Source organism: Polypterus senegalus, chromosome 14 (assembly GCF_016835505.1).
Source record: "Polypterus senegalus isolate Bchr_013 chromosome 14, ASM1683550v1, whole genome shotgun sequence".
Taxonomy (NCBI): domain Eukaryota; kingdom Metazoa; phylum Chordata; class Cladistia; order Polypteriformes; family Polypteridae; genus Polypterus; species Polypterus senegalus.
The window spans coordinates 140,269,700-140,289,920 of record NC_053167.1 but is presented as its reverse complement, the minus strand read 5'-3'; the positions used below and the strand labels follow the sequence as shown (position 1 = coordinate 140,289,920).

General features: G+C 42.2%; 1 protein-coding gene across 2 annotated transcripts in view; it reads right to left on the bottom strand.

The window, feature by feature from the left end:
• LOC120514765 (cytochrome P450 2J2-like) overlaps positions 1 to 20,221 on the bottom strand; it is a 68,979-nt gene that overhangs the window by 15,094 nt on the left and 33,664 nt on the right. Inside the window, exons 3-6 of one of the 2 annotated variants that reach the window (XM_039735304.1) lie at positions 19,099 to 19,248; positions 18,676 to 18,836; positions 6,788 to 6,964; positions 2,004 to 2,145 (exon numbers count right to left, since the gene is read on the bottom strand). In XM_039735304.1, the coding sequence (XP_039591238.1) occupies positions 2,004 to 2,145; positions 6,788 to 6,964; positions 18,676 to 18,836; positions 19,099 to 19,248 (630 nt within the window). The remainder of the gene's footprint in view (positions 1 to 2,003; positions 2,146 to 6,787; positions 6,965 to 18,675; positions 18,837 to 19,098; positions 19,249 to 20,221) is intronic. The other variant, XM_039735305.1, reaches the window with a different exon arrangement.

Here is a 20,221-nt window from a genome sequence, read left to right as displayed (position 1 = left end):
TCCCCGTGTCTGCGTGGGTTTCCTCCCACAGTCCAAAGACATGCAAGTTTGGTGGATTGGTGATCCTAAATTGTCCCGAGTGTGTGCTTTGTATGTGGGTGTGTGTGTGTGCCCTGCCTTGTGCTTATAGTGAGTCCACCCTTACAGTTTAATAAGGAAAGTTTAATCTTTCCTCATAATTCACGCCCTGTAGACCGGAATCAGCCTAGTCGGTCTTCTCTGGACCATTTCTTGCGCTGCTATGTCCTTTTTCCAGCCTGGAGACCAAAACTCTCGATTTTCTGACCACTCATGGCGTATTCAAACCTCACATTTTTACTTCCTATGTGTAATTCTTTACATTTACTGATATTAAATGTCATCTGTCACAAATCTGCCCAAGCCTGTCTGCTGTCCAAGTCCTTCTGTGATGATATAACAGATTCCAAATTATCTGCTAATCCACCTATCTTGGTATCATCTGCAAACTTAACCAGTTTGTTCCTTATATTCCTGTCTAAATCATTTATATAAATTAAAAATAGCCACGGCCCCCTCACAGCCTCCTGCTGGTCACCACTCTAAATTCTGATGAGGTTTCTCACACCATCACCCTCTGCTTCCTGTGTCTGAGCCAATTCTGCACCCATCTAAAACATCACCCTGAAATCCCACTTCTTTTAATTTGATGCCCAACCTCTCATGTGGCACCTTATCAGGACAGTGAGGAGGGCCTTGCCCGGCTCCCCACTCCTGATGTCACGCTTCCCCCCCATCCTGCAGCCTCTGTCTCAGATTAGCGCCAATATATCTTTCCTGCAAGCAAACTATGATTCTTAGCGTGATAAGGGGAGATGCAAAGTCAACCAGAATGTTCAAGCAAATTATTGAAAAAAAAACCAATCTAAATCCGTGAAGTAGTTCTCTCATTCGGTAGCTAAGCGGCGGTAAGGAACCCCCCGAGGCTGGCCCTTGTGTGAGGCGGACCCCGCCTCCTTCCCCTCGGCCCGCTGCGTGTCTCTCAGATTCACACAAATAAATCAGTACCGTAAGCAAACTCTGATACTTAGCGCGGTGAGGGAAGTCGTTCAAGCAAATTATAGAAAAAAAAAAATGATCTAAACCTATCAAGTAGTTCTCTCGTGAAAAGTGGACATCCAGACATACAGACTTTGGATTTTATAGATATAGAGATGATGTTATACTGTATGATAGTTGTTATATGATAGTTGTATGATAGTAATATGGTTGTTAGAATTTGTTGCTAATCCTCACCTATTCTGATTCCCTTCTTGGTACTCAAATGTTGCACTTGGTGCCACTGCCCACTGCCCAGGAAACCTCGGGTAAAGGGGTCCTTTCATCGGATTGGCTGGCCCAGCACTGACTCAGCTGTAGAAGGGCCAATAGGGGGAGGCATTTTGATGGCCGAGGTCTCCAGGACTCTCTGAACAAATCCAAATCCGATTATGTGATATCATCTACTGTTGAATTCTGCTCTGTACTTGTAATATTTCTATTGCACTATTATATTGTATTGAGGATGACTTGTGTTCTGTTCTGTTCTGTGTATTGTATTGTACTGACCCCGCCTCTTTTGACACCCACTGCATGCCCAAACTACCTCTAAAGGGTTCTCTCCATGAACTGCCTTTCCCAAAGTTTCTTCCATTTTTTGTTTGGGAGTTTTTACGTGTCTTCTTAGAGAGTCAAGGCTTGGGGGGGGGCTGTCAGAAGGCAGGTCCTGTTAAAGTCCATTGTGGCACTCCTTGTGTGATTTTGGGCTACACAAAAATAAATTTGTATTGTATTGTATTGTATTGTATTGGGGGAGCTTCCGCCAGACCTAGAAGTGCTCCCCATGGGCTACGACCCTTACTTGCTGAAGTGTCACTTACTCTGCTTTACCTCAAGGAGCACATAAGTCAAGGATAGTCACCTATAAACGAGGGAGACTTAGACCTCCCAATTTAAAGAGGACAATCTGAAGTGAAGGATCATGGGACATTTGTAATTACACTCACCCTGTATGTGTGGGTTTTGTGCCATGAAGAGCAGAGCCCAACGGAGGGTTGTGGCCGTCGTTTCTCCTCCAGCCACAAACAGGTCAAAGGTGTTTGAGCACAGAGTGTCGTCATTGAATTCGGCTGCAGGATCATTTTTGCGCTGAAGAAAACACAAAATGTTCCATTGTCAGTGTCAGATACAGCAGTGCTGGTATTTTTAATAGAATCAAACAAACAATGTGTAATGTAATAATGGCATTACAAGTGTGACATTGTCACATATGCATGTGGTACTTTCTTCACATTATGTAATTAATATAAGCATATACATTTCTTCTTTAGGACAAATAAAGTTTGTGAATGGTGATACGGATGGACCAGCAGTTTGACCGGGAGGTCATAATGGATGGACAGTATAATGGAAGAAGCAGCCCAGCCTGGATGGCTATTAATTCCTATCCCAGTCTGGGCAGGTGGAGTGTAGTAAATGGATTGGGACAGTTTATCCCCCCAACAAGGGAAGGAGGAGGTGCTTCTCTGGTCAGCTCCCAGTTTAGATACCTGCAGGGTATCATTAGGACCTGTAGACTTGAAGGGCTACCCTGTCGTAGTCTCTGGGCACCACCAGAGGGCACTAACAAAAGAATCTCTTCTTATTTTGGGGAGCTTCCTCCAGACCCGGAAGTACTTCCTATGGGCTAAACTCTGACGCCACAAGTACTCTCTGGGTTTTGTATAAAAGCAGTCACCTCACTTCCATTTGGGGAATCAGAGTTGGGAGACGATGGACAAAACTCACCAGGAAGAGTGGAAGGAGAGGAAAGAAGAGAAAGAAGAACAAAGTGTGTTTGTGCGAAAGCTTAGAAAAATAACTTGTGTGTGGGTCTTTGACAAAGTAAATTATTAGTTGACTTGTGTAGTTGTCACTATGTTTGAGGCTTGGGGGCTGAGTAGCATCCCCTATGGGTCACAGGCCAGGTTCTCACAATAATGGTCCACAGACAAAAAGACAAAGAAATAGGAAGGAGGACTGCCAGTCTGTCAGTAAAGAAACAATCAAGGTGAGAACCATCGCATGGCACTATAGTCAATTTAGATTACCCCTTACAGTATAGCATCCTTCACTCTACATAATGACACAAGTGTCATATCCATTAAATGCCATCATCCTCTTTTCCACAACAGCTTCCAGTGTGGTCCTGTGATGGAGCAGGCTTTTGTGATATGTTTGTTCAACCATTTCCAACTTTTGGTATTGTCCTTGTTTTATTTAAGTTAGATCTTCTACTATCATTACTTCTGTTTGGATCACTACTAGTATGTCTAATATAAGGTTTATGTCCTGTTTAATTACCGGCATACACAATACATACAGTAAAATAAAAATATCATGTTCTTCATTCGTGCTGACATCAGATGAACTTCTCTCCATCAAACCGTACTGGTCTGACAACACTGGCACTGGACAAGAAGGGCCAGAACAGATTGGACTTCCTGAGGAGACTCATGTCTTTGATGTGTGCACCAAGCTGCTGGAAATGTTCTACCAGTCCATAGTAGCCAGCGTGATCTACGTACAAATGCAACGTGAGCTCAAAACAAGCCTAATATCTGAACAAGCCTACCAGGAAAGCCTGTGGACTGGACAAACCCTGGGCACTCTAGGAGCTGTTGTGGAGAAGAGGATGATGGCAAAATTGAATTCCATCATGAACCCCCCCTCAGCCAGCTGTGTCTCTCTCGGATTTGTGCAAATATATCGCTGCCTCAATTGAACTATGATACTTATTGCGATGACAGAAGTCGAAAAATCAACCGGAATGTTCAAGGGAGTTATAGAAAAAACAAAACTGATCTAACTCTGTTAAGTAGTTTTCTCGTTTGCTAGCTAAGTGGAGGTAAAGAACGTCCCGAGGCTGACCTGCAAGTGAGTAGGGAGGAGGGCTCCACCCCCCAATTCCCCCCACCCCCCCACCTTCCCCTCGGCCTGCTGCGTGTCTCTCGGTACCGCAAGTGAACCATGGCACTTAGCACGATGAGAGAAGTCGTAAAATCAACTGGAATGTTCAAGCAAATTATAGAAAAAACCCGTTAAGTAGTTTTCTCGCGAAAAGAGAACATGCATACAGACAGACAGACAGACGTTGGATTTTATATAGAGAGAGATTTAGGCATAATTATTATTATCTAATTTTAATTTGTTTTTCTTTGCATGTCACTACTTCTTTTATATCTCTTAAAGAACGTCGAGCACATCCTTTCTATGAAATTGGATTATAGAATTAAATGTTGTTGTTATGCATGAGAAGAACAGGCTACAGTGAATTCTCGAAGATCACCGTCACTCGTCTTCCCACCTTTAAGGACTTGAACTCTTCCAGATTCACGAAGCAGGTTGGGGATAAAAGTCATCAGAGACCCCTCACTAGAGTTACAATTGGGGTTGTTGGAGGGTCGTCTGACTCACAAAATGCTAAGTATTGTCAGGGAAGTTAGCACCACCTACTTGGAGCTCCAGGGTGGAGGCTCTGGGGCAGCGGAGATACCAACTCAACTCAAGAGAATGGAGTCAGATGACTCACATCCACACTACAACCTCTTGGAAATTCTCCCATCTGCCAGGCCAAAACAAGAAGATATAAGAACAGCCACAGGCCATCAAGCTCATAAATGGTTCTGCGCTACCCCTTCCCTTGACTCCACTATCTTGTGATATTTTGTACATAAAACTAATGCTTCACTCAATATTTATTTTACTGCACTGCCATGCACTTTGTATGCATGTCTTTACATTCTCTGTCTTGTATTTACAGTTTTGCTTGAAAGTTTGTGAACCCTTTAGAATTTTCTATATTTCTGCATAAATACGACCTAAAACATCATCAGATCTTCACTCAAGTCCTGAAAGTAGATAAAGAAAAAACCAGTTAAACAAATGAGACAAAAATATTATACTTGGTCATTTATTTATTGAGGAAAATTATCGAATATTACATATTTGTGAGTGGCAAAAGTATGTGAACCTTTGCTTTCAGTATCTGCTGTGACCCCCTTACTAAAAGTTTCCGGTAACTTTTGCTCATTCCTGCACACCGGCTTGGAGGAATTTTCGGCCATTCCTCCGTACAGAACAGCTTCAACTCTGGGATGTTGGTGGGTTTCCTCACGTGAACTTCTCACTTCAGGTCCTTCACAACATTTCGATTGGATTAAGGTCAGGACTTTGACTTGGCCATTCTAGAACATTCACTTTCTTCTTCTTTAACCATTCTTTGGTAGAACGACTTGTGTGCTTAGGGTCGTTGTCTTGCTGCATGACCCACCTTCTCTTGAGATTCACTTCATGGACAGATGTCCTGACATTTTCCTTTAGAATTCTCTGATATCATTCAGAATTCATTGTTCTATCAATGAAGGCAAGCCGTCCTGGCCCAGATGCAGCAAAACAGGCCCAAACCCTGATACTACCACCACCATGTTTCACAGATGGGATAAGGTCCTTATTCTGAAATGCAGTGTTTTCCTTTTTCCAAACATAACGCTTTTCATTTAAACCAAAAAAGTTCTATTTTGGTCTCATCCGTCCACAGAACATTCTTCCAATAGCCTTCTGGTTTGTCCACGTGATCTTTAGCAAACTACAGACGAGCAGCAATGTTTGTTTTGGAGAGCAGTGGCTTTCTCCTTGCAACCCTGCCATGCACACCATTGTTGTTCAGTGTTCTCCTGATGGTGGACTCATGAACATGAACATTAGCCAATGTGAGAGAGGCCTTCAGTTGCTTAGAAGTTACCCTGGGGTCCTTTGTGACCTCGCTGACTATTACACGTGTGCCTTGCTCTTGGAGTGATCTTTGTTGGTCGACCACTCCTGGGGAGGGTAACAATGGTCTTGAATTTCCTCCATTTGTACCCAATCTGTCTGACTGTGGATTGGTGGAGTCCAAACTCTTTAGAGATGGTTTTGTAACCTTTTCCAGCCTGATGAACATCAACAACTCTTTTTGTGAGGTATTCAGAAATCTCCTTTGTTCGTGCCATGATACACTTCCACAAACGTGTTGTGAAGAGCAGACTTTGATAGATCCTGTTCTTTAAATAACACAGGGTGCCCACTCACACCTGATTGGCATCCCATTGACTTGAATTTCACCCTCAGACTAACTGATCATCCTAGACGTTCACATACTTTTTCCACTCAGAGATATGTAATATTCGATCATTTTCCTCAATAAATAAATGACCAAGTATAATATTTTTGTCTCATTTGTTTAACTGGTTTCTCTTTATCTCCTTTTAGGACTTGAGTGAAAATCTGATGATGTTTTAGGTCATATTTATGCAGAAATATAGAAAATTCTAAAGGGTTCACAAACTTTCAAGCACAACTTTATCTCAGGTGTCTACTCCTCATCTTGTCTATCACATAATACATGGAGAGTCAACAACAAAAAAAATGCACAGAATCGGATTCCTTGCATGCCAGCAGACTGGGCCAACAAATTACATTACATCATTACAATTCTATATCATAAACTTCTCTTTTGCTTCTGTGCTCCATTTGCCCCATTTGCCACATTATTCATTAATTTCTGTTCATTTTTGTTCCTTGTTTCTCATTTATGTAGAACACCACCGTGGACAACTAAGCCTCATGTTAAAAGACGACTGGCAGATCTGCTCTCTTGCTGCATCTCTCCATCCTTCTCATTTTGTATGATCTTTGTGCAATGAGAGCATCGTGACATGTACATTTCACCAATTTCTGAACCTGGCCGAGATAAAAGTGACACAGAACGGACCTTTTCCATTTCCTTGAGGTAGGCGTCAATGAAATCACGAGGGGACGTCGGGTCCAAGTCCTTCTTATGGTTTCTGATTTCTTCTCTCAGAAAATCCATAACTTTTCCATAGCTTGAGAAAAGCTCGTTGTGACCCCCTGGTAAGTACCTCATGAGCCCAGGAAATGCATTGTAAGCCTAAAAGGAAGCAGAAAAGAGGAGATGTCACTTCTTATTGGATCGTTTCAAAAAGACATTAAACCAGCATGTTAGTGTCCATTTATACTGACTACATACTAGAGGAGGAGAGAAATGGAAGAAATTGAGCAGAGTTTCTTGATCACTGGGTCACAACCCTCTTTTGTGTTGCTGGCTGTCACTGGTGGGCTGTGAGTAGCTATCTTCTTATATAATACGCTACCATGGCTGTTCGTTTGTCCGTCCAGGATATTAAATCACCTGTAGCTCACAAACCGTCTAATCGATTAACCTGAAATTTGGTACACATATACTACGCAACGTGTACTATCTGTTTCCGGGGTGATTATTGACCTCTAAGGTTATTCCTCTTTTTATTTTAATTTTATTTTATTGTAGAATCAACCTGGGCTCGCTTCCCGGGTCCTCCTTGCGTGGAGTTTGCATGTTCTCCACATGTCTGTGTGGGTTTCCTCCCACAGTCCAAAGACATGCAGGTTACGTGGTGTGAACGCTGGCCCCGGCACAGACAGACGGACGACATATTTTGCACCCACACACTGTTTATTCACACTATTTACAATTATATAAAAGTCACGTGCACTCACGAACCCCAGTGCCTCCAGCACTGATTCCCCCAAGTCCAGGGCCCACAGTCCTTGTGCCTTCCTGGCCGCCTCCAGTCCTTCCACAAGCTCAGTCCTTCTGCCTCCCGACTTCCACGAGGCGGCCCCTTTTATGGGGAGCCGGATGGGCTCCAGCTGCTTCCCGGCACTTAACGGCGGCCACACCCCTGTGTGGCGGAAGTGCCGGCCGTGCACCCGGAAGCCATCTGTGTCTCCCCGGTCGTCTTCCCCGGCACTTCCTGGTGTGGCGGAAGTGCCGGGCTCCTGGGATAAACAGGCACTGGGGCGCCGCCTGGCGGTGGCCACGGGTCCCTACAGGGCTGGGCTTCCAAGCCCTGTACCCGAGGCCCCCTGCATAACCAGGATGGACGCCCCCACTCAGTCTGGAGGAGGCACACGCCCTCCTCTGGTCCTCTAAGGCGTCCCGGCCGGGCTCCATCCCCAGCCGAGGACCGTACGGGGTAAACCGGCATCGGGGCGCCGCCTGGCGGTGGACACGGGCCCCTACAGGGTAGGGCTTCCATGCCCTCGACCCGTGGCTCCCCACAGAACCAGGACGGACGCCCCCTTGCGGTCTGGAGGAGGCACAAGCCCTCCTCACGTCCTCCTGGGCGTCCCGGCCGGGACCACAGTGGATTGGTGATCCTAAATTGTCCCTAGTGTGTGCTTGGTGTATGGGTGTGTGTGTGTGCCCTTTGGTGGGCTCGTGCCCTGACCAGGGATTTGTTCCTGCCTTGCGCCATGTGTTGGCTGGGATTGAATCCAGCAGACCCCCGTCACCCTGTGTTAAAATATGGCGGGTTAGGTAATGACTGACTGACTGTTTAATCAACTCTCAGCAGCGGCCAGCAGGGCAGCTGTGTGGCACATGCATATGGGCACCGTTCTCATCCTTACCACCTTCACCGTCACTTCCTCTACCTCTTCAATATCTTAAATCATTCTTGAGGCAAATTGAAGACTTAAGTGCCAGCTTAAGTGAAAAATTAAGAAAAACGTAGTACGCAATTGCAACACAAATACTGACTTAATCAATTTTAACGTGAAATGATGCAGATGAAAGAAGAAAAGAAACGGGCCACTAGGGTGGAGAAAAGAAAAGCTGCTCAGGAAGCAGCAAGCGCATCAACCTCTGAGCAAACGAATGTTAAACGTACAGAGAAAGAGGAGGAAAACAAGGAATGCTCAAGTCAAGTGTATTCAATGCACGTTATCATGCAGTGCGCCGTTACTGGTGTTTTATAATGGTAGTGGGTTGCAAGTGGGTCGCATCGGGTCGGTGCTCCAGTGCTCCTCCCTGCTGTGATGATCATGCTTGATTCATCTAAAGGGATCCCCCAGGTCAACTGTTTGTAGGATTGTGAAGACACATGCGAAAAAGTGGGTCACGCCACAAAAAAGGTGGAAAAACGCTGTAGTATTGTTTTGTTCCTATAGGGCATCAATAGACTGGGCACATGTACTGGGATTTGCTTATCTTCTATGTAAAGGAAGGTTTAATGATACAGTTAAAAACTTGCGGTCAAGTTAAGTTCACACTAGCTGTGCTACCCATCTAGAGGAGAAAGAGGAGAGGTTGGGAGCAGACGCAAAGAATACAGTTGTGCTTGAAAGTTTGTGAACCCTTTAGAATTTTCTGTATTTCTGCATAAATATGACCAAAAACATCATCAGATTTTCACTCAAGTCCTAAAAGTAGATAAAGAGAAACCAGTTAAACAAATGAGACTAAAATATTATACTTGGTCATTTATTTATTGAGGAAAATGATCGAATATTACATATTTGTGAGTGGCAAAAGTATGTGAACCTCACGGATGATCAGTTAGTTTGAAGGTGTTTTCAATCAATGGGATGCCAATCAGGTGTGAGTGGGCAACCTGTATTATCTAAAGAACAGGATCTATCAAAGTCTGCTCTTCACAAGACATGTTTGTGGAAGTGTATCATGGCACAAACAAAGGAGATTTCTGAGGACCTCACAAAAAGAGTTGTTGATGCTCATCAGGCTGGAAAAGGTTACAAAACCATCTCTAAAGAGTTTGGACTCCACCAATCCACAGTCAGACAGATTGGGTACAAATGGAGGAAATTCAAGACCATTGTTACCCTCCCCAGGAGTGGTCGACCAACAAAGATCACTCCAAGAGCAAGGCACACGTGTAATAGTCGGCGAGGTCACAAAGGACCCCAGGGTAACTTCTCAGCAGCTGAAGGCCTCTCTCACATTGGCTAATATTCATGTTCATGAGTCCACCATCAGGAGAACACTGAACAACAATGGTGTGCATGGCAGGGTTGCAAGGAGAAAGCCACTGCTCTTCAAAAAAAAACATTGCTGCTCGTCTGTAGTTTGCTAAAGATCACGTGGACAAACCAGAAGGCTATTGGAAGAATGTTCTGTGGACGGATGAGACCAGAATAGAACTTTTTGGTTTAAATGAAAAGCGTGATGTTTGGAGAAAGGAAAACACTGCACTCCAGCATAAGAACCTTATCCCATCTGTGAAACATGGTGGTGGTAGTATCAGGGTGTGGGCCTGTTTTGCTGCATCTGGGCCAGGATGGCTTGCCTTCATTGATAGAACAATGAATTCTGAATTATATCAGAGAATTCTAAAGGAAAATGTCAGGACATCTGTCCATGAAGTGAATCTCAAGAGAAGGTGGGTCATGCAGCGAGACAACGACCCTAAGCACACAAGTCGTTCTACCAAAGAATGGTTAAAGAAGAAGTAAGTGAATGTTCTAGAATGGCCAAGTCAAAGTCCTGACCTTCATCCAATCGAAATGTTGTGGAAGGACCTGAAGAGAGCAGTTCACGTGAGGAAACCCACCAACATCCCAGAGTTGAAGCTGTTCTGTACGGAGGAATGGGCGAAAATTCATCCAAGCCGGTGTGCAGGAATGAGCAAAAGTTACCGGAAACGTTTAGTAAGGGGGGTCACAGCAGATACTAAGAGCAAAGGGTCACATACTTCTGCTAGTCACAAATATGTGATATTCGATCATTTTTCTTAATAAATCAATGACCAAGTATAATATTTTTGTCTCATTTGTTTAACTGGTTTCTCTTTAACTACTTTTAGGACTTGAGTGAAAATCTGCTGATGTTTTAGGTCATATTTATGCAAAAATATAGAAAATTCTAAAGGGTTCACAAACTTTCAAGCACAACTGTACATATACTGTATACAGCCAGGAAAATAAATATTGGGCGCGTCAACGTTTTTCTTAGTAAATGGATTTCTGTCCTCCCTGCGTGGAGTTTGCATGTTCTCCCCGTGTCTGCGTGAGTTTCCTCCCACAGTCCACAGACATGCAGGTTAGGTGCATTGGCGATCCTAAATTGTCCCTAGCGTTTGTGTGCACCCTGCGGTGGGCTGGCGTCCTGCCTGGGGTTTGTTTCCTCTCTTGTGCGCTGTGTTGGCTGGGATTGGCTCCAGCAGACCCCCGTGACCCTGTGCTTAGGATGTAGTGGGTTTGATAATGGATGGATGGATGTATTTCTAATGGAGCTGTTGGCATGAAATTTTCACCACATGTTAGTAACAACACAAGTAATCCACACATACAAAGAAATCAAAACAAATAAGTCCATAAATGAAGTTATGTGTAATAACGTGGAATGACACAGGGAATAAGTACTGAACACGCTTACTGAAATGTGTTTCATACTTAGTAGAAAAGCCGTTGTTGGTGATGAGAGCTTCAAGAAGCCTCCTGTATGCAGAAATGAGTCGCTCAGATGGGATTTTGGCCCATTCTCCCACACCAACTGCCTTACAATCTTGAAGGTACCAGGAAGCTCTTCTCTGAACTTTGATCTTCAGTTCTTTCCTTCAATTTTCAATTGGATTCAAGGTGGGTGATTGACTGGGCCAGTTCAGCAACCAGAAGTGGTACTTTAACTGACGACTTTCATGAATTTTCAAGTAAACTATGGTTGTGATTGCAGATCGATGATTCAAATTTTGAATTGACGTTTTTAATGATAAAAAGCAAACAGATATGAAATTTGAGAAAAAATGACTCAACCGGAAGTAATATTTTATTTAAACAACCATCCAAATTTTTGTATCATAGAAATATAAATGTGCAGACGATATTAAAAACTGTATTCAATATAATGATATTCTTACAATAACCATTATTAATTTTAGTTTAATTTATACATCATCAGTTTAACAATAACATCTAAACATTGAACATGCTATGTAAATATAAAGATGTAATGACAACAATAAGCTGCTACATCCCTGTCGTGTTCCTGGTAATACATTTAATTTATGATATTTGTTTTTATTTCCTCCATCATTATCATAATTAAATGTACCTCAATTCAGTTTGACCTATAGCAATTTATTGCATAAAATATTATATAATACTAACACTTTTCTACGTTTTTAGGTGACTATAACTCTATTTACTTTGCACATCATAATACATATTTAATCATGAGAAAAATCCACCACTGTTTACAACCTCCCTAAGCACAAAAATATCATTTTAACTCTTTAAGGGCTGAATAACCAACCATTTTCCAACCCGCTGAATCTGAATACAGGGTCACGGGGGTCTGCTGGAGCCAATCCCAGCCAACACAGGGCACAAGGCAGGAACCAATCCTGGGCAGGGTGCCAACCCACCGCAGGACACACCCACACACCAAGCACACACTAGGGCCAATTTAGAATCGCCAATCCACCTAACCTGCACGTGTTTGGATTGTGGGAGGAAACTGGAGCGCCTGGAGGAAACCCACGCAGACACGGGGAGAACATGCAAACTCCACGCTGGGTGGACCCGGGAAGCGAACCCGGGTCTCCTAACTGCGAGGCAGCAGCGCTACCACTGCGCCACCGTGCCGCCCAAGGGCTGAATATTTTTTCCAAAAATCTCAGTGTTCTGAAAAGTACACAAAGCAATTCTTTCACACATAAATAAATAAATAAATAAATAAATAAATAAATAAATAAAACGTCTGTTGCTATGTGCCGTGGCTGCTGGTGTTGCATGTTTGGCATCTCTGGCGGTAGTGTCTGTACAAGGGCACATCGATGGTCAGCAGGAATGCACGGTGTGCCGGCTGCCTGGCTGTCTTCGCACAGCAGGTGGCTGGTGGTGGCGGTCGCAGTGTGATGTATACGGTTTGTACCTGTTGTCATCATAAGTGGTGGTCCTCCTAAGCGAACATTGCTGTAGGCGCATCAGCTACATGAAAGTATTCAGCACCATGATCAGCTGGAGACCAATCAGATGATGCCAGTACCTCACTTTCGTTTTCGATAGCCATCTCCAGATCACATCAAACTCTGAGTCCGACAAGTCCTATTCAACGAAATTATGTAAAATGTCCATGCTTTGCACATTCGCTTTGGTCTCTCGCCAGATATCGATGCCATTTTAGAGGTTGTTTGCTCTTCGCTACTCACGCATGCGTTTGGAATCAAGGTCAAATCAACAAAGCTATGTAACTTCCCTTCGAACTAAAACGTAAGAGCGAGTTCTGTTGCAATTTACAGCTGATTACTGTCCTCTACCCCTGAATTTTGACAACAGTTGACATCAGCCCTGAAAGAGTTAATATAAAGCTTGATTTTAAATAGAGAGAAATGATTGTGTATAAATATTATCAATTAGTTATTATGAGAAACAAAGAGATGTGATATTTGACAACTACTGTGCAACTGGAAGTGGTTCTGATGATCTTTTCCTCCATCTCAGTATACGAGAAAGTCGTGGGGAGAACAATCCCAATTTTTATGCTATATCCTATACATTATGCTGTATTTTATGGATGAAAATAGTTCACAGTATTTCTATTTTTATTCTTATTTTTAAAACTTCATGTCTTGCTTTTTTGTTCTGTTTGTTTGCTTCACTATGTTCTGGTTATAAAAAATGAAAGTGACAGTAACTAATGCAGAAAGGAAGTAAAAGTAAGGAATAAGTAATGGATAAGAAGTGGATTTATTGTGTAACTAGGCTGACCCGCCTTTTAAGGCGACCACATCTTAAGGCAATTCAATATGTAGATCAATTTGATATTTTATACAAACTCATTAATTTGGTTATATTGCATTTGAGCGGTATTAGTTTAATACTCATAGTTTCTGTTATTTTTGTGATGAAATTTCAACTTAATTTAAACCCTTTTGAACCCCCCTGATATTTACTACACGGTGAGGCATTTGTACTCCATCAACATTAATTATTTCCAGAGACATAATTTTGTCTATTTTTCCAGCGCATCGCGCACAAAAGCAAGGGAACGATGGGAGCACCAGAACTCTGCTCACATCATGTCGCTTCGTACCGCAAGCTGCAAGTAGTAAGTCTGTGATAAGCGGAATACCGCTACGATCCCGACCGCTTTTATATAGTAAGAAAGAAGAAGAAGATATCACACAGTCTGGAGTAGAAAATCATCTTTTACCTGAAAAAAAAACGAAACTACAAATCCCATCATGCATTGCAAAATGGACGGGGCGTGTGTGAAACTCTGCACCTGCGTAGCACTCATGGGACGGAAGGACAATCCCGTTGTATATAGTTGTGTAATAATATAACAGTGTATAATTAAATTGTGCAATATAATGAATAATACAATTATTACAATAATGTATAGTATGGGCGGCACGGTGGCGCAGTGGTAGCGCTGCTGCCTTGCAGTTAGGAGACCCAGGTTCGCTTCCCGGGTCCTCCCTGTGTGGAGTTTGCATGTTCTCCCGTGTCTGCGTGGGTTTCCTCCGGGCGCTCCGGTTTCCTCCCACAATCCAAAGACATGCAGGTTAGGTGGATTGGCGATTCTAAATTGGCCCTAGTGTGTGCTTGGTGTGGGTGTGTGTCCTGTGGTGGGTTGGCACCCTGCCCAGGATTGGTTCCTGCCTTGTGCCCTGTGTTGGCTGGGTTTGGCTCCAGCAGACCCCCGTGACCCTGTATTCGGATTCAGCGGGTTAGAAAATGGATGGATGTATAGTATGCCAAAAAAAGCATAGTGGATGCTTGAGATGGAACGGGGAGCAGCCAGTGTACGTATTGTGCATCAGTACTTCCACATTATACTTTTGTATAAAGGAATAAACAGGTCACTGTTCACGATCCTGGATGTCCATGGCTCTTCATTCCATTGGATTTCAGTCACAGTCAAATGAAGTCGATTACACCAATACTTTTTTGTCAGTAGAGATCTTAGTTTAAATACTACATGATAAGCAGACACATATATTCATTAATTAATCCATGAAAGGCTTCCAAAGAGGAATTAAATGCTTTTCTTAGAGTCTTATTCTCTATAATTAATCATCTGCTAAACCCAGGTCACTCAAAGGAATGCCTCCAAAATACTTTCAGTGAAACTTGTGAGGCTTTTGCTGTATTTTTTAATCAAAAAATGAATGACATTAGAAATAATATATTACATCTCCCCAATGGTGATCCTCTTAAGCCTGAGTACTCCTTTATAAACAAATTAAATTCTTTCACCAGGATAGATTTCCCTGATTTATATAAAATAATTTCTCAACTGAGACCCTCCACCTGCGTCCTTGACCCAATATCAACAAGTGTTATCAAAGAAGTATCGGGCGTGCTAATTGATAATATTCTTGACATAGTAAAGACGTCATTAGATACGGGGGTCTTCCCAGACTGTCTTAAGACTGCTGTAGTTAAACTCCTACTCAAGAAAAATGATCTTGACTCCTCTGCTTTGAAAATTTTAGACCCATTTCTAACCTGCCTTTCTTTAGTAAAACTCTAGAGAAGGCCATCATTATGCAGCCTCAATAAACCTGCTGTTCTTGATAAGTTTCAGTCGGGTTTCAAAATAAATCACAGCACAGAAACTGCACTCGTTAAAGTAGTAAATGACTATGAAGGCAGAGGCCGCCTATCTGTCCTCATCCTCTGAGATCTGAGTGCTGCATTTGACACCATTGATCACAACATTCTTAGAAATCGCCTTAGTCAGTGGGTGGGCCTCTCTGGCAGGGTCTTAAATTGGTTTGAATCCTACCTGGCAGGTAGAAAATTCTTTGTTAGTTGTGGTAATTATACTTCAAAGACCCCTGATGTTCTATATGGTGGTCCACAAGGCTCTATCCTGGGTCCGCTGCTCTTTTCGATTTACATCCTTCCGTTAAGTTAGGTTATCTTGGGGCATAACGTGAGCTACCACAGCTATGTTGATGACACACAACTGTACTTATCAATAGCACCTGATGACCCCGACTCTGTTGATTTACTGACACAATGTCTTACTTGTGTTTCTGAATGGATGAGTAGTAATATCCTAAAACTAAATAAAGAGAAAACAGAAATTTTAGTGATTGGCAAAAATCGATATAATGAGGTTATCTATACTAATAAAAGGCAAAGCCCTCACTAACTCACTCACAGACTCATCACTAATTCTCCAACTTCACGTGTAGGTAGAAAGCTGAAATTTGGCAGGCTCATTCCTTACAGCTTACTTACAAAGGTTAGGCAGGTTTCATTTCGAAATTCTACGCATAACGGTAATAACTGGAACCTACTTACGTACATATATACGGCCATAGCCTGCAGCTCGGTCGCCATGTGAGGCGGAGTTTCGTCCTCCATCAGCACGCCTCCCACACAATTGACTGCATGCCCATATAAGGCCGTCCGTCAGCGGCAATCCAATAGACATGCTGCCCCAAAATATTCGTGGGTGAAGGACTGTGCTTATGCAAACGAAAATGAGATGGTCAGGGATAGACTAGTGTTTGGCACAAACTCAGCGAAAGTGTGAGAGAAACTTTAAAGTGCCGGGTTTTAGCTAACATTAAATAAAGCCGTGGACATTGCAAGATCGCACGAGATAGAAGAAGCACAGCTGAGAACCTTCGATGTATGTACTCCGAGCGGCTCACGTGAACTGACTGTGAACGCAGTACGCAGGCAAAAAGCAAGAGCTCCAAAGAGCGCTGAACAAAAAACGCATTACACAATTGAGACGGCAGCAATAGAATATGAAGCGACTGACGCATACACACATATTCATAAGTGCAGCGACTGCGGAAACAGACCACACGGTGGAAAAACTCAATGTCCAGCTAAAGGAAGACAGTGTAAATAATGTGGTAAATTGAAGCACTTCGCTAAAGTTTGCAGGACTGGGAAAGGTAAACCCGTGCATGCAGTGTGTGATGTCTCAGATAAAGAGGAAGACGAGCTGTTTATTGATGCAGTAGGAAAAGAACAACCCTCTGAAGCTGAACAAGCCTTTGTGGACATATCAATAGGAAAGCAAGATGTAAAGCTTAAGTTTACTTTAAGTTCATAGACACGCTACAACTAAATATTCGCAGGCAAATCCACAACTTAATACCGGGAATGCCTGTTAAACATCTTATTCAGATTCAGGAGTACCGATTTGGGTAGTGAACACTTCGATGAATGAAACCTGTTATCTTTACAACGGTTGACAACGAAGATGAGATGGTCAGGGATAAACTAGACAAACACAGAATGTAACCTGAACACAACACGTCCTCCAAATACGAACCTGATTGAAAGAAATAATGATAATCAAATCCTTGATGACAGCAACACTCATAACAGTCACAAAACAGTTACATTGACAATCATGTTACGTTATTTTTAAAATGTTTCCTTTTCTTTTTCATAACTTCTTTAACACACTACTTCTCCGCTGTGAAGTGCGGGTATTTTGCTTCTTAGAAATAAACTTGATGCATTAGGATTAAAAGTCAAGACAGAGGTAAAGAATTTAGGGGTAACTATTGACTCTGACCTGAATTTTAAATCACATATTATTCAGATTACTAGGAAAGCATTTTTTCACCTAAGAAATATTGCAAAGGTTAGATCTCTTATAACACTGCACGATGCTGGAAAATGAGTTCACGCTTTTGTTTTCAGTTGACTAGATTAATGTAATGCACTCCTCCTCTCAGGACCACCCAAAAAAAACATCAAGGGATTGCAACAAGTGCAGATTGCAGCTGCTAGAATTTTAACTAGGAAAAGAAAATCCAAGCACATCACCCCAGTCTGAGCGTCACTACACTGGTTACCGGTGTCATTTTTGAATTGACTTTAAATTCCTGCTTATAGTTTACAAAGCCTTAAATAATCTGCTCCATCTTATATTTCGGAAAGTCTTACACCTTACACTCCAAATCGTAACCTCAGATCTTCAAATGAGGGTCTACTTAGAATTCCAAGAGCTAAACTTAAAAGAAGTGGTGAGGCGGGCGGCCTTCTGCTGTTATGCACCTAAAATCTGAAATAGCTGACAGATAGAAATTCACCAGGCTAATACAGTGGAGCACCTTAAAACACTTCTAAAAACACATTACTTTAACATGGCTTTCTCAGAGCTTTATCTTAGTTTAATCCTAATGTTCGGTATACTCAATTAATTATCATTATTATTCATGGTGGCTCCAAAATCCATACTAACCCCTACTTTCTCTTCTGTTCTTTTTCTGGTTTTCTGTGGTGGCGATCTGCGCCCCTACCACCTGATCAGGGCACCGTGATGTCTCTGCATTGATGGATTAAAGGCCAGAAGTCCACATGACCTTCATCATCAAGTTCTTCCATGTGAACCTTGAATACAATAAGGACTGATTGAGGTCATTGATGTTAGGTAGAATGCCTAGAGGGGGCTGGGTGGTGTCGTGGCCTCGGACCCCCGGCAGGTGTTATTTTTTTCTTCAGCTGTCTGCAGTTTTTTTTTTTTTTGCTTTATCCATCTTCCCTGGCATACGACCTTACTTTTATTTGATGTTAATTAGTGTTCCCTTATTTTAATTCCTTATTTATTTTGACTTTTTTCATCAAGTAAAGCACTTTGAACGATATCATTTGTATGAAAATGTGCTATAGAAATAAATGTTGTTGTTGTTTCTTCTTAAAAGAGTGGCGCAAATTACAAAGAATGCAACTTAAATTTACAATTTTTTATTTTTTGCCAAACAAAACACAGAGTTTTCTTGGTAATGCAATTTTGCGCACATTGTTTTGCTCATCACTATCTATGAAGCATAAAGCATTCATGAATTGTTCACATTTTTAATGTTCTCTTACCCAAGTCCACCAACTTCCTTCCAGATAAGCCCCTTTGTTCATCAGATGTTGGATCTCTTGGTAGTGGCTGTCGCTGTACTCAAATCGATGACCAAGGACGATCAAGCAGATGATGTTGGAGACGGCGTTATTAATCATATAATGAGGATTAAATGGCTGGCCTGAGAAAATAACGATAGTAAAGCATAGCAATGGTCAAGATCTGCTTCTCATGAATGTGTTCCTCCTAAATGTCACGACTATGCAGTAGACATGCAGCGGCAGTTCAGTTATGGTTGATAAGGTGATGCTGTCTTCATTAACCCCTCAGTCTACTTACTTTGGGGAGTCAACTATGCAATTTGCTGCCAATGAAAAACTATGGCGGCCCCTTTTGTTCAAATAATGGCAAAATGATTTCAATATAATAAAAAGATTACTCACCTCTCTCCTCCTCAAAGGCTTCTACAAAGAACTTGACCTCCTCCATGATGATGGACTCTAAGCTCTTCTTTCCAACTCCAAAGTTTCTCAGTGTGGTCAAAACGAACCTCTTGTGCTCTTTCCAGGTGTACCCGTTACTTAATCCTATGCCTACATGGGGGGCAAATGCATGTTAGAGCCAGGAGAAAGTGTAGCCTGTTTGGGTGACAGGGACACATAGGAGGAAGAGGAGGAAAATGGCATTTGGGGTAGTTGATGATTGGGTAGGAATGAAGTAGGAGTGTGAAACTGACCACATTGATTCACAATGGATGTTGCTGAATGGTTTTGTGACGTCAACTAAGTTAATTAACACCAGTCAAGTGACAGACCACCAAAAAGTGGCTACTATAAAAGACAGATTACTCAAAGTGCCAGCACCCCAAGAGTCAGACTGCACTAGATCTCAAACTGCAAATAGCAGACTGTGAAAGAAATGACATTGAAACAAACAGACAACAGAATATCCAAATCTGAAAGGGGACACCAGGAGATGTCAAAATAGCAAAGGATGGGTTATTAAATGATGACAAGTCCAGAAACGTGACACAGGAAGAGCCTGAAGAGCACATTGGTAAAGAGGTGACATTCCAAAGATTAGACTAATGCACACTGATATCCTGAATAAAAAATAATCAAATCTATCTATCTATCTATCTATCTATCTATCTATCTATCTATCATATAGTGCCTTTAATATCTATCTATCTATCTATCTATCATATAGTGCCTTTCGCTCTATCTATCATATAGTGCCTTTAATATCTATCTATCATATAGTGTCTTTCGCTCTATCTATCTATCTATCTATCTATCATATAGTGCCTTTAATATCTATCTATCTATCTATTATGTAGTTCCTTTCATCTGTCTGTGTTTATCTAATGTTGTGATCTTTATACTTATTTATCTATTATTTAGTGCCTTTCACGTCTGTCTATCTATTCATTCCTACTAAGTAATTATTCCAGATGTTCACTGCAGTGGTGGACTTCACTGTCATCAGGAGGTTCATCCTTCAAGTCCCATTATACAAAGAAACTTGCAGAGCTCTCTCCTCTGGTCAGATCTTTGTTTAGGTCCC